Source organism: Scleropages formosus, chromosome 4 (assembly GCF_900964775.1).
Source record: "Scleropages formosus chromosome 4, fSclFor1.1, whole genome shotgun sequence".
NCBI classification, from domain to species: Eukaryota; Metazoa; Chordata; class Actinopteri; order Osteoglossiformes; family Osteoglossidae; genus Scleropages; species Scleropages formosus.
The window spans coordinates 3,940,965-3,954,247 of NC_041809.1; the positions used below are offsets into that span (position 1 = coordinate 3,940,965).

A 13,283-nucleotide genomic window follows, 5' to 3' on the forward strand; every position below is an offset into this window, starting at 1 on the left:
TTGATCTTGAGTCGTAGAGCATACCAATAAGAGTTAATTCTGAAACCAACAACCTTGTTAATCCGTCTGTCATCAACAACCCTTTGTCTAGTGCAGGGTCATAGTTGCCCAGATCCTATCTCGGAGGCACAGGGTGTGAGGTAGGATACACCCTGGATGAGACAGCAGTCCATCTCAAGGCAATTACACACTTATTCACTTATCAATACACACAAAAACACACACATTATAGGCAGAGTTGCTCATGTGAAACATGTCTTTGGACTGTGGACGGACTCCAGAGTACCCGGAGGAAACCCATATGATCACAGGGAGAACATGCAAACTTCACACATGATATCTGTGCAGATCTTTCAAAACCTGGTGGATGTGATGGGAAGTAGCAGGGGGGTGTTGCTACAGGGGGTGGACTGTTGAAGTCCGTGGAGAAGCATTTGCTGTAGAAGGGCTTCTTGAGTCAACCCAGCCACTAGCCGTTCAAGTAGTGTAGCTGCTCAGGAGAGTATGATAGAGCTGCCTCTTCACGCTCACATAAGGTCTCTAGTTCGGATTCAAAGTATCCTCAGGTGTTGCCTTGTAGGGGAGGTTTTTCCTCGCAATTTCCAAGTGGCAGCCATCCCATAAATACCAGCTTTGAGAAGTTCACAGTGTACGCTTTGTGCTCAAATAGTTCACAGAAACGATTATTCACTTGTGACTCCTGCAGCCACTGCTCTGGTGAATCTTCTCCTTGTTTCCATATGCTGTTGTGATTGTCAACCCTCTGCCTTGCAACTTTAAGTAACTTTGCAAATCTTGTAAGCGATGCACCTGCAATACACCCACTGCTTGGTCTTCTTCAGAAACTGGTAGCCTCTCATGTGGCTTTAGAAAGTCATATTAAAATTCTGATCGCAGAACTGACATTGCTCTTCACTCTGACTGTGACTCTCCTGTGTCTCTTCTAGTCGTCATTGGGGTTTGGTTAAATGAGATCTTTTTTTGTGTTTTCACCCCTCCCTTTCACATCAGAACTTGTAGCATTAATCTTTATTTTTCCCCCAAACAGTGCTCTAAGACAACATCGAGAAACATGTTGTGGTCCTGATTTGTATAGTTTTCACAGGGTGATAAAAAAGGGTTGAAAGTTTGCAATAAAATGACACATTCTTAAACACTTGAAGGAATAAAAATAGAAAGCTGTAAAACTGAAACTTTGCATGATTTTTTTTCTTGGGCATATATAACTATTTCTGGCCAATGTATAACTACAAATCCAAACTGAATATCTGCTTAGAATACTGTAAACAGTGAACAGTGAGAGTCCAGTTGCTGGAAAGTAGTTTGATTAATAATTTTAATCGGGAAATGAGCATTTGTGTTTTTTTTCAACCCAAGTTGCTCTGGTGTGTTTAAACATTTGATTAGTTCTTTCTTTCTGTATGTATAGTTGATGGACTGATCGATGGATCGTTTGATCAATCAATGGATTGATTGATTAGGATTGTGTAGAAAACTATAGAAATATTGTCCCGATTGAATCAGGCCAAGGAACTATAAAAGACCAAAACCAAACACAGTTATTAATGTCAATGTGTTCAGCATTCTCTCCCTGCTAGGTAAGTTATGCACATCTTCTTATATATTTTTGCACAACGGTTTAGCTGCTCTGTTGTATTATGGCAGGTACCAAGGGATGGGAAGACAAGTTACCCTTCAGTGAACCACTTACTGGACATCCTGGCTTCCTAAAATAGGTCCAGTGAAGTGGCTCAGGGTTGAGGGTCCTTAGGTGTCCTCAGTGTGATACATTTCATTAGTGGCTTTAACAACAGAAGTGTTCAGATGAACTATAAATGTTAACATCAATTAGTCTTGTTACAGAACATGGGATTTACTAAATCTAAAGGAGGTGATGCCTTTCACAGTAGTATTACAGAAACCATCTCCCTTCCCCATAATTCATTACCAAAGGAAGTGGAACTGGGGCAAAAGTAGGAACTGATTTGTTCCATGAAGCTGTCACTGTCAGTCAGATGACTGGTTCATGAAGATGCATTGGATACAGAGGGATGATCATCTCCATGGGTCCTTTCCTTTAAGGCGTCTATAAGCTCTTTGGGTATTTCGCACTGGTATCATTTATTACCAGTAGTTCAGATGTATTGTGGTTGACAACTGAGAGCACAAAGCACTTTGCACAAACGTGCGAGTGAGTATCCAACATGAAGGGCGATCACAGTTTGCATAAAACTTTAAAGTTTCTAAAAGACTTTTTCAGTTTACTGAATGAGTCAGACATCAAAAGGAAGATCGAAGCAACTTTTATCTCAAACTTTGGTCCAGGTCAATGATGAAAATAAAATGGAAAATGACATGGAGAAAAATATGGGATAAGTACTGAAGTTGTTATCAGCAGTGTGTTTTCTGTTTGGAATGTGCTAGAATCGGGCTGCTGGCCAGCTGTACAAATTCAGTGAAATTCACCCCAAGGGAACAGTGAGTAGCATCAAGAGTGAGGGAGCCTTTTCTCCAGTGTCGTGCACAAAGGACAGTTTTTGTTGTTTCTTCCGTGTTTGTGAGGCAAAAGGGACGTGCATCAAGGATCCTTCTGCTCAGGTCCCCGAAGAACAGCTAAGTCACCAAGCCGAAGGGTGGCCTGAAAAAAACTATTAAAATAATTGTTGCAACAGCACCGTGCCGCTGCGGATGATAGTTGTTCCATTTATTTCACTGACACTTTTCTCCAAAGCAACTTAGAATATGAATTTAGAAGTAGTGATTTATCCACTTCCACAGTAGGGTAACTTTCTTTAATTTCTTTGATTTTTAGGTTTAAGCACTGTGCTCAACAAATCCCACCTCATGCTGTTGGTCTCAACGCAGGTCCTTTTGATAGGAAGGCAGCAGCTCTAACCGGGGCACCAAGGCGTATCTCTCCCTGCCCACTGATAGGCTCCAGACCACCCCAAAAACCAGAGGTCAGTTATTCACCTGTTTGTTCAGCTGGGATTTTTCAGTCAAAACAATATAGAGTAAATATCTTCCTCAAGGGCAATACAACAGTTGATCAGATTCGATCCTGCAAGCTTTAAATCCAAAGACAGCAGCTCTAATCACGATGCTGCCAGCTTCCCCTGTGCTTGCAGGACACGCCTCGGACCACCACGATCCTGCCTAGGACATGTGTGTATCGACAGTTCAGCTATAAGTAACTTTAACTGGAGTGACTGAGCAATGGAATTGCCAACATGGTCGAACCTGTGTTTCATTTTTAAAGGTATGCACTTTTTGTGCACATAATGGGTACTTCGGTACGTGTATCCCATCTTTTCTCCTGTGGGACCTAGAGCAGGAGTGATGTGGAAGGCTGCTGGGGAGCACCGGAGACGGCCCACGAGGCACAGCTCACAAGACTGTCCGTACAAAGGGCTGTATGTGTTGCTGCAGGAACATGACCGTGCAGAATGTGGTCTGAGAGGACGGGGTCGTGTGAGCACAGCGTGGTCTGACGTGTGTTAGACACGGTGGAAAGCAGCATTAATTTCCTGCTCTGGCAGTTATTCCCCGCAACAGAGCACTTTGCTTGCGGACTCTGCTTGCAACTGCTTCGGCATGAACTTCGAGGAGGTCCTGCAGGAGGTAGGGGGCTTCTCCCGGTTCCAGTTCCTGGTGCTGCACCTGATCTCCTTCTCCCGGCTGGTCATTCCCTTGCACTTCCTGCTGCACAACTTCATCTCGGCCGTGCCCCCCCACCGCTGTGCGCTGCCCCACCTGGAGAACTATGGTGCCCAGGCCGACGAAGAAACTCTCGAGCTCAGCATCCCCCGGAACCCCAGCGGAGCCCTGAGCTCCTGCACAGCCTTCTTCGCTCCCTACGGGAATGTGTCCAACTCATCTGCGGTCGCGCTCCCCTGCCAAAATGGCTGGGTGTACGAACGCTCGAAGTTCCTCTCCACCACCGTCACAGAGGTAGGTCGTTGTGTTGGCGCCAAGCCCAACAGGGGTTTTTAGCCCAGTTTCGACAAAGGCTACCTGCTTAACCCCACTAATGAGAAACCATTATCCGCAGAGCTCAAAAAGAGCACTGTCCCAAGGAAGAGCTGCTGGACTTTCCTGGACTTTGCCAGGCACCCTTATGGAAACACATCTGACTGACTGAAAAACTAATTTATATAATGAGGTTACAAGCGTTACTCCAGCATTTACACGGCCATTCCAGTGATCTGACAGCACCAGCAATCCAAACAATTAGTTCCCCTCCCTTATTTGACCAATAAACTAAATCACTGTAAAAACATGCAGAATGCAGTTCCAAAAATGTCCTCTCCTCAAGTTACGGCTAATGGGAAAATCAAATGTTGACTTGTTTCCGACTTTTTTCAAAGTAAATTTGGAACTGGAGTTGACAGAAGCACCCAGTGTATGTTCTCGACTTTTAAATTTTATCATAACTGTGTATGTGAGACAATTGCAGCCTTTTGCTTTATGAAAAAGGAGCCTGTCTGCTAAATACTGCCCAGCTTGAAACCGGAAAGTTTATTACTGCATTCTCTCCTCGGTGAAATGACACTAAAACATTATCCAGCTGCCCAACTCACACACTTATTCAGAAATATTAATCGCATGTCCTTTTTGCACGGCTGGATATCCGCGATACTCATTCCTGCTGCCCCCCCTTGCCCCCTTCTGCTTTCCAGTGGGATTTGGTGTGTGACAACATGAAGTTCAACCAGTCTCTGGCCACATTCTTCTTCGTTGGGGTCACTCTTGGTGGAGTGCTCTTTGGAAATTTGTCAGATAAGTATGTTGCATAGATACATCCAGTTGTCGTTAATTATAATAATAATTATTATTGTCATTACTATATTTAAAAAAATGACACTTCTCATGTTCACTTATGATGTGTTTACCTTTTCATGGGTGCGACGTTACAGCAACCCAAATATAAACTGTGCCAAAACATTGGTATTATAAGCAGGGTCTTGCAGGGTGCCTATTGATCATTAATATCCACTTCCAATAATAACTCTTTTGAGAACAGGTGACGAGAAGCCTATAATAACAAAGTTTAATTTAACTTAGGAACTGTGCTGGGTTTGGTTCAGTGTCTCCGTCAGTACAGAGTAGTAGGCAATAAGCTGTTGTAACCTGTGTGTGAACTTGGGTGGAGCCTTTTAATGGAAACCGCTGCTGTCCTTTCCCTCCTTTCTCAATGCCCAGGTTTGGCCGCAAGCCCATGCTCTTGGTGTCATTTGTGTTGGGCGGCATCATGGGCACTCTAGCAGCCTTCTCTGTCTCCTACACGATGTTTGCTGTGACCCGGACACTGTGTGGGGTGGCCTTGACTGGGATCACCATCACAACTATCTCCCTGAGTAGGTCACTGTGTCCAGTCCCACACCTTGTTTCACTGATGGTTGCAGCAGGCGACATAGTGCTTAGAGTTTCGCAGGTTTGTCTCTCTCTCCTCCTGTAATACACTCGAGCAAAGTATTTACCCTAAGTTGCTCCATAAAAATTCTAAGTAAATCCTGACTAGTTCAACATAGTAAATTCCTTTGGAGAAAAGTATCAGCTGAATGAATGAAGGTAAATGATGAGAGGCGTGATTAACAGGACCCAAACATTTAGTGAAATGTTTCCCCTGGAATCACAGAAGGCGTGATGGGAATGACTTGCTTTATTTTGTTATGCAATGCTGCAGTTTATTGAATCATGAAATTTCTGTCACATGTTTGGAAAAGGCCAAACTGGTTTTTTCAGAGTCCACTGAAAGAAAAATGAGGGGAAAGGAACCCGGCGTATGTTGTGTCTTCTGTTGTATTGACGTCGTGGTCAGTGGAACGTGTGGGCAGGAACTTCCATGTGTTCTAATGGACTTGGTACAGTCGTTCATGGAGTCGAGGCAGAATCAGGTCAGCGTCTCCTTGTAGAAATAGCAGAACATCAGCAGAAACAAGCTGTCCACCTGGAGATGTCCTACAACAACAAAGATTGCTTTAGATATTTACATTTATTCGTTTAGCTGACACTTTCTCTAACTTACAGCTGTGATTTACCCATCTATACAGTTGAGCAGTTTTACTGGAGAAACTTTTGGATAAGTACCTTGCTCAAGGGTACTACAGCTAGAGGTGCAAATCAAACCTGTAACCTTTAGGTTCAAAGGCTGCAGCACTAACCACTGCACTTCCAGGTGTCCCTTATAATGTGGTTCCTTTAAGACCATATTTTATCTTTCCATCTTATTTAACCTTCAAAAAGTAGTTCTCAGCATAGTTATGTTTTGCTTCAGATATAACCTTTGAAAAAATAACACATAGAAAGGCACTAAGTGCAGTCATATTTATGTGTTCGTTTTGCACATTCTTTTCTCCAAAGCAACATAGAAAAATGAAGTACTTAGCTGACATTCAAGGTGACTTAAAATGGTAGATACTCTACACTGAACTCCCTAAAGCCATTCATGCAGTTATACACTGCAACAATGTTACACACACACACGCTATGGGTACTGTAGAGTTACCAGTTTACCTGACACCCACATGAACATCGGGAGAACAGTCAACTCCACACAGGAGAGATCAAACCTATGTCTGATCGCACTGTCTAGGCACTGAATTTTTGAATGGGGAACTCAATCCCATGTGACCTTGGGAGTCTCCTAAGGTGATCCATTGAGCTTTGGAACAGCGAGACAGTTTGGCTGTGAAAGTTCGTGTTTTCCTGCTCTCCCCCAGGCATAGAGTGGGCAGACATAAAACACCGCACCTTCACTGGGATCATCGTCAGCTTGGTGTGGAGTGTTGGCAACATGCTGCTCGCCCTGCTGGCCTATTTTATCAGGGACTGGAGGCATCTAATGCTAGTGGTCACGTCACCATTTCTCCCCGCTCTCATCATCTGGTGGTGAGGTCACAAGGTGCTCGGGTCCAAGTGTACTCCCAAACTGAAAGGAGCCTGACAGTTGAGTCTACGTCATCTGATATGTGCGCAATTTCAGGTGGATCCCTGAGTCTGCGAGGTGGCTGCTTGTCAACGGGAAGGTGGAAGCTGCCCAGAAGTTTCTGTCGCAGTGCGCCAAGATGAATGGGAAGTTTAATCAGACCACAGTGTTGGAAACAGAGGTGAGACAGTCACGCAACGTGAATACAGACTGCTGTCTGCTATAGCCACATCTCCAACATCTGAGAGTTTCTGGCTTATTGTAGACTCTGAAGAAGATTGCTGCAGCTGGGGCTTCCAGTACCAGCCACTGCACCTACCTTGATCTGGTGAAGACGACCAAGCTGAGAAAAATCACAGCCTGCTGTGGGATCTTCTGGTAAAAACGATGTTTCTGGGCTTTTCTTCTCATCTCCATCCATCAGATGGAGAGGAGGTACTGTGGCTGTGTAGATGGAAATGCATGTTGATAGGTCAAATGTTCTTACACTGAATTCATGTAGGTTTCTGCAGAAATTGTGGCCAAGCAATATGGAAATGATGGAACTGTAGATTTGATTTGTCAGATTCTGGACTCCATTATTCACTTCTGTGGTATAATAGTTTTGAGTCAAATGTACCTTTTTATACTTTTGGATTCTCCATCTACAGGTTTGCAGTGGCCTTCACCTATTATGGGATCAGCTTCAAAATCACAGGTTTTGGTTTGAACATGTACCTCACACATTTCACCTATGCTGCCATTGAGGTGCCAGCCAAGGTCCTGACGTACTTCACCCTGGATCGAGTTGGCCGACGGAACGTTCAGGCCTGGTCGCTCATTATCACTGGGATCTTCATTGGGATTAACACAGTAATTCCTACAGGTGCTGACTCGCACACCTCGAGAAAGCTCTCTTAACCATACTCGTTCATACTTGATACTCACAATCATTTGTACATTATGTCAGTTGTCAATATTCATGTTACTTCTATTTTCATGTTTCCTTGTTTCTGGTACTTTTTGTTCTTGTGATAGATTCTCGATAGACCTTTATTCCAAGGCAATAAGTAATAATCTTGCTTTACATTTGATACTACCGGATGTGAGCTGAGTCAGACTGAACAAAGTACAACAACGGCTTTAGAGCATGTGCCTCGCTGGAGCATGTGCTTCATCTTCCTCATGTATTTTTGGATAATGCAATTAAGAATCAATGTGACCTTAGTGGTGCAGGAGGCAATAAGGGCTCTTTTGAGTCTTCTGCTCAGTAGTGATGTTCCAGACTGTGATCTTTGACTCATTTCCCTCAGACTATGGTCTGGTTCGGACCTTGGTGGCAGTGACTGGCAAGGGCTTCTCTGAGTCTGCCTTCACCACGGCTTTCCTCTACACGACTGAGCTCTTCCCGACCGTGCTTCGGTAAGGACACCTTCCAACTTTAATCCGACCCCAGGTGTCTTCCTGACATTTTTGTAGGGGTCTTACTTAAATTTCTTGAAGACCTCACTTGCTTCTGCATCCCTGCATCAACAGGCAGTGTGGTCTGGGCTATACCTCCTTTGTGGGCCGTATTGGCAGCTCCTTGGCTCCTCTGATCATGCTGCTGGAAGATGTCTGGGAATTCACCCCTCCGCTAATTTTTGCCACTGTTGCCATTTTGGGAGGCTGTGTGGTATTCCTTCTATCTGAAACATTGAACACCCGCTTACCTGAGAGCATCCAGGACGTTGAGGAAGAGAGGTTTGTGTGGGCATGTGTGTCTGGCTGTCTTGAGATGTTTGCAACATGGTTTGTCTGGCCTCATTTAACATTTCAGTTTTTCTGTTCATCCAGGAACAAGAGAACCCCTGAGAACCAGCTGGAGAACATTGAAATGAATTAGCAAACCTCTGGCTTCCACTGGAGATGAAAGCTCATGACATGTCGCTCCTGGACCCGAAATGCTACAGTGCTCTTAGGAATTGAGACGGAGTAGTTCTATGCAGGTTTCTTCAAACATTATCCACAAGGCCAAGAGAATGCACAAGTCCACAAGTTCCAGCTCGCCATAGCAACAGCTACAGACCTTGCTACTGGGAAAGAAGTTTAAATTAGTTAAATTACGGAATCAGGAACAATCGTTGAGGTAAGAAGATTTCATGTAAACATGGACATCCAAAGAAAAAAGGTATGATAGAAGATCCTGGACTGTTATAACTAGACTGATGTATGATTTACAATGTACAATTCCTACAGTACTGTTGCTAGAGTGAAAATTGGAAGCAAAAATGATCTCATGAATGCAAGCTAAAATGCATATTTTCATATTCCATTATTCAATATTATCTTTGGGTTGTCTTCATAAGTGCATACATTGTTACAGTCCTTACAAAGGGAGAACTTCAGTCCCCATTCCTGTATTGTATACACAGCATGTTGCCTGTGCCTCATGTCAATAGTTGTGAAACACTACAGCAAAGATAGTAAACTCCAGTCATCAGAGCACAGTCATCAACTGTTCTGCTTATCCTTGCCTTGCCTTTGACCAAATCGACTGCAGTGAACAATGGTCATAACTCATCAACAAGGTTTGGGTTTGTCTACCCCCTCTCTGGTTTCTTCTGAAATCAATACATAAACATTAGGACCTGTTTTATATTTTTTAGCATTTCCATGTGATGAGGATGTCTTATAAGTTCACAAAAGGATCTGTGTTGTCTTGATACATGAGTTCAGCACATAACATTGGCACATGCAGATTTCATACTATTGCTTAATAAAATTGAAAGCCCTCTGCTGCTTATTTCAAAAGCGTGTTTACACCTATGTTACTGTGGACTTTGTTCAGTGAAAGTAACTGTAACTGAGGCCCAGAAATAAACCGTCATCAGAGGCAAGGTGTCAAAGGTCCAGAGAATGTCTCTTGGGCGTGGCCTTTCTGACGGCCCCTGACCACTATATTCTAGAGACGAGACAGATGCTATAAGAAGGTCGGGGGGACTGCGCCAGTGGCTGCTAAAGGAATCGAGCAAAATGACATAGGAGGGAAGGAGAAACATCTACCTCGTCCCACCCGAGTGTGAGTTTTTCCAAAGGCTTCAATGGGTTAAACGTGGCAGCTAGCCAGTGCCTGCGATTGTGCCAAATCAAAGGTTTATTATAACCAGCAATGGAACAAAGGAGGTTTAAAAGAACTGCATGATTTGATGCGTGGCCGTTTTAGTAATCACGGCAGAATAAAATCAGCTGTGAATAAGAGTAAAAGGGTGGGGTACAGTTTCATTGCATTCCACAAATTGAATGGAACACATTTTTACTGACAAGAAAATTTGATTGCAGTTGGCCTTGTGTTGAATTTACGGTTTTTTAAAATACATAAGGCTTGTCTATGAGATGTACATATGGTTCAGTTTGAAACGATATGATTTTCTGTTTCTTCTGTTTCTAGCATTGGTGCTAATGTACCTTTGTATGCTAATTTTTGTTGCAACAGGATAACTAATTTTTCTTCATCCCATGTATCACAAAAATCAGAGCATGCCACTAGACCAGGGTTCTATGTACCATTTAAATTCGGACTGGTCTAAGAAAATATTTATCTTGTGGGCTCAGCCCCTACCAGGTGAAGTGAGGGGTTCAGCCAGCCAAGTAGCATGAGCAGTCTGGACCATGAGGAGTATTGACTTAGACAAGACCAAGACCTCGACAATGAAAACTGGCTCTGGGAACATGGAATGTCGCCTCTCCAGCAGTGAAGGAGCCTGGGCTGATGATGGGGATGGAAAAGTGCTGGCTACATATAGTTGGTCTAATTTCTTTGCTGGGTGTGGGTTCTGGTGATGGATCCTCACTGTTCCAGGAGTTACCATGGTGGTCGCTCTAGTGGTAAGGCTGCAGGGCTGGATTCGATTTGACCTGACCCTTTGGAAGCACTGGATAGTGTAGGGGTAGTACGGCTCACGTGCCTCTTCACTGTTGAATAGCTAACAGATAAGGTATCTCTGGGCTTCCAAACTGGGGGTGGGGGATTGAATATGTAAGAAAGGGGACAGAAGGGTGTGTTCCAACTACACTGGATCATGTTCCTCAGAATTCCTGGCAGGGTGCTGGAAAGGAGAGTCCACCTCATAGTAGAGTTTCAGATTTAAGAGAAACAATGCAGGTTTCATCCTGGCACAGCTGTTTCAGGGGGCATGGGAACGAGTGATGGAAAAAGGAGAGCAGGAGGTGGAAAAGCAGGTTGGTGCATCATCTTCAGTTTTTCACGCACAGTTACGATCTGTGCTGATGAAGCGGTTGCTGAGCATTTGGAAAGAGCTTTCAGTTTACTGCTCAATGTACGTCCCCTTCCTCATCTATGGATATGATCCTTGGGTAATTGCAAAATGTACGAGATGGCAGATACAAGCAGCCTAAACACAGTTTCTCTGCAGGATTCCTGGGCTCATGCTCCGTGACAAGGTAATGGGTTTGGTGCTCTGGGAGAGCTTCTAAATTGAGCCACTGCTCTTCCTGATCAAGGGAAGTCATTTGAGGTGTGTTGCATGTCCTAAAACTGCCGACGTTTGAGCTCCTGTTGGAGCTATACTGGGCACGCCCCTCTGGAAGGAGACTCCAAGGCAGACCCAGCATAAACTGGAGAGATTGTGTCGCTTGACTGTCCTGGGAACATCTGGAGATCTCCAAGGTGGAGATGGAGGTCATTGCTGGGGAATGGGAGGTTTGGATCTGCCTGCTGCAAATGCAGTTATCTCCAGGAAAAGCACAAGGAAACTGACTAAAATAATACTGAAAACCATAATAGCTCAGAATGCACCAGCAGAATTTCTCGTTCATTTCATAAACTTAATAAATTAGTACTAAATCTGAGCTTGATCAATCAATTCGTTAACTGTTGAAAGGCTAACAGTTAAAACGCAACATTGACAACAATTGCTCTGTTTACATAATGGCTATTTTTCATTGTAAAGGAAAAAAAATTAATAAACATCATTGGTGTGCTTTTCACTGTTGCACACTTCCATTGCATACCACGAACTGAATTGAACACATTTTATCCCCAATAGTCATCAAGTGAACACATTCACTTTCATATTGTTTCCACTTATTCATAGCTGACACTTTCCTGCAAAGCAACTTACAATGTTAAGTTACCTAGAACTAGCTACCCATTCATACAGCTGGTCATTTTTTTTTTTTTTTTTTTTTAAAACTAGACCAGTTCATGGTAAGTACCTTGCTCAAGGGTACTATGGATAGAAATGGGATTCGAACCTGTGATCTTCAGGCCCAAAGCAGCAGTTCTAACCACTACGCTACCAGTTATTACCCCATTTGAATTATGAAATGTGTTCAGAAACAGTCCAATACACCAGAATTATTCAGATATCAGCTGCAAGAAATATCAGCATACACAGGGCTACACAAGGATGAAGGTTAAGAGCCACACAGTTCACAGGGTGTTTGTCCACCACATACTACTTTGCAATGAAGGACCACATGATCAAAGATATTACCCTTGGATGGAGATCTTATAAGTGAAATAGCAGGAACACTGTCTAAAGGACTAAATTAAATTTATACTGTGATCATCATTTCATTTTAACAGTTTGTACACTGAGAACCTGGATTATGGCTCAGTTGCTGATGGTGCTTTGAACTTTCACTGAAGGGCCATCAGACAAAGGGAAAGAGTGCAGGTTTACTTCACCTTCAAACTCGGTGGTTCTTTAACAACCAGAGCTAGCTGATATGAAGATAATAAAAAGTGTTAATGATTTCCAGAAGCAAATACAATCTTGGACATCACAGAAGATATTACTAGGTGCTGATAACCATATTCCCAAGCATGGGGTCCTTTTTTGAAAAGGCTCAGTAAATAAGTGGGATTAATTATATATTTTCACGCTAATCCTCTGCTACTTACGCCTCCCGCCTCTGAGCCAAAACAAGCGTACAAATAGGCAGTATTTTGCCTGCACAACCTCAGACCCCCAGGAACAATAGTGCTCTCAGCTGGACCTCAGTATGTTAATGACAGAAAACAAAGCATTGAGCCGCTGCACTGAGCACAAAGCTCCCAGTCTGAGCACCATAGCTGTGCAGCGTTCTCCGAGTTGCGCTATTACACCATCTTCACGTCCTACACTCTCGCCCAACTGAGCGGCAGGAGGTGTGTGTGCGGGGGACCCTAAGACCGATGTTAAAGCAGCTGTTTGGAATTTTATCAACAGTGATGCAACTCATCAAAAGCAGATGGACCGAAGACTCTCTTTGGCCCTGAAGTCAGTTTGTAACAAGTAGAAAGGGACGGATGAGGGCAAGTGCCACAGCAGCATCCAGAAGGGATTCGCAAGCTTGCATAACAGGACGACGAGCAGCCAAGCCATAGGAT

At 43.7% G+C, this 13,283-nt stretch overlaps 1 protein-coding gene across 1 annotated transcript; it reads left to right on the plus strand.

Annotated features, from left to right (window-relative positions):
- Nucleotides 1-3,583: 3,583 nt before the first annotated feature.
- On the plus strand, nt 3,584-8,950 carry slc22a7a (solute carrier family 22 member 7a). Its single transcript, XM_018740089.2, has 10 exons — nt 3,584-3,951; nt 4,680-4,783; nt 5,203-5,357; nt 6,723-6,891; nt 6,986-7,109; nt 7,194-7,306; nt 7,579-7,793; nt 8,221-8,329; nt 8,444-8,650; nt 8,744-8,950. The coding sequence occupies exons 1-10, from the start codon at nt 3,595-3,597 to the stop codon at nt 8,790-8,792; spliced, it is 1,602 nt and encodes a 533-aa protein (XP_018595605.2). The 5' UTR covers nt 3,584-3,594; the 3' UTR covers nt 8,793-8,950.
- Nucleotides 8,951-13,283: the final 4,333 nt, after the last annotated feature.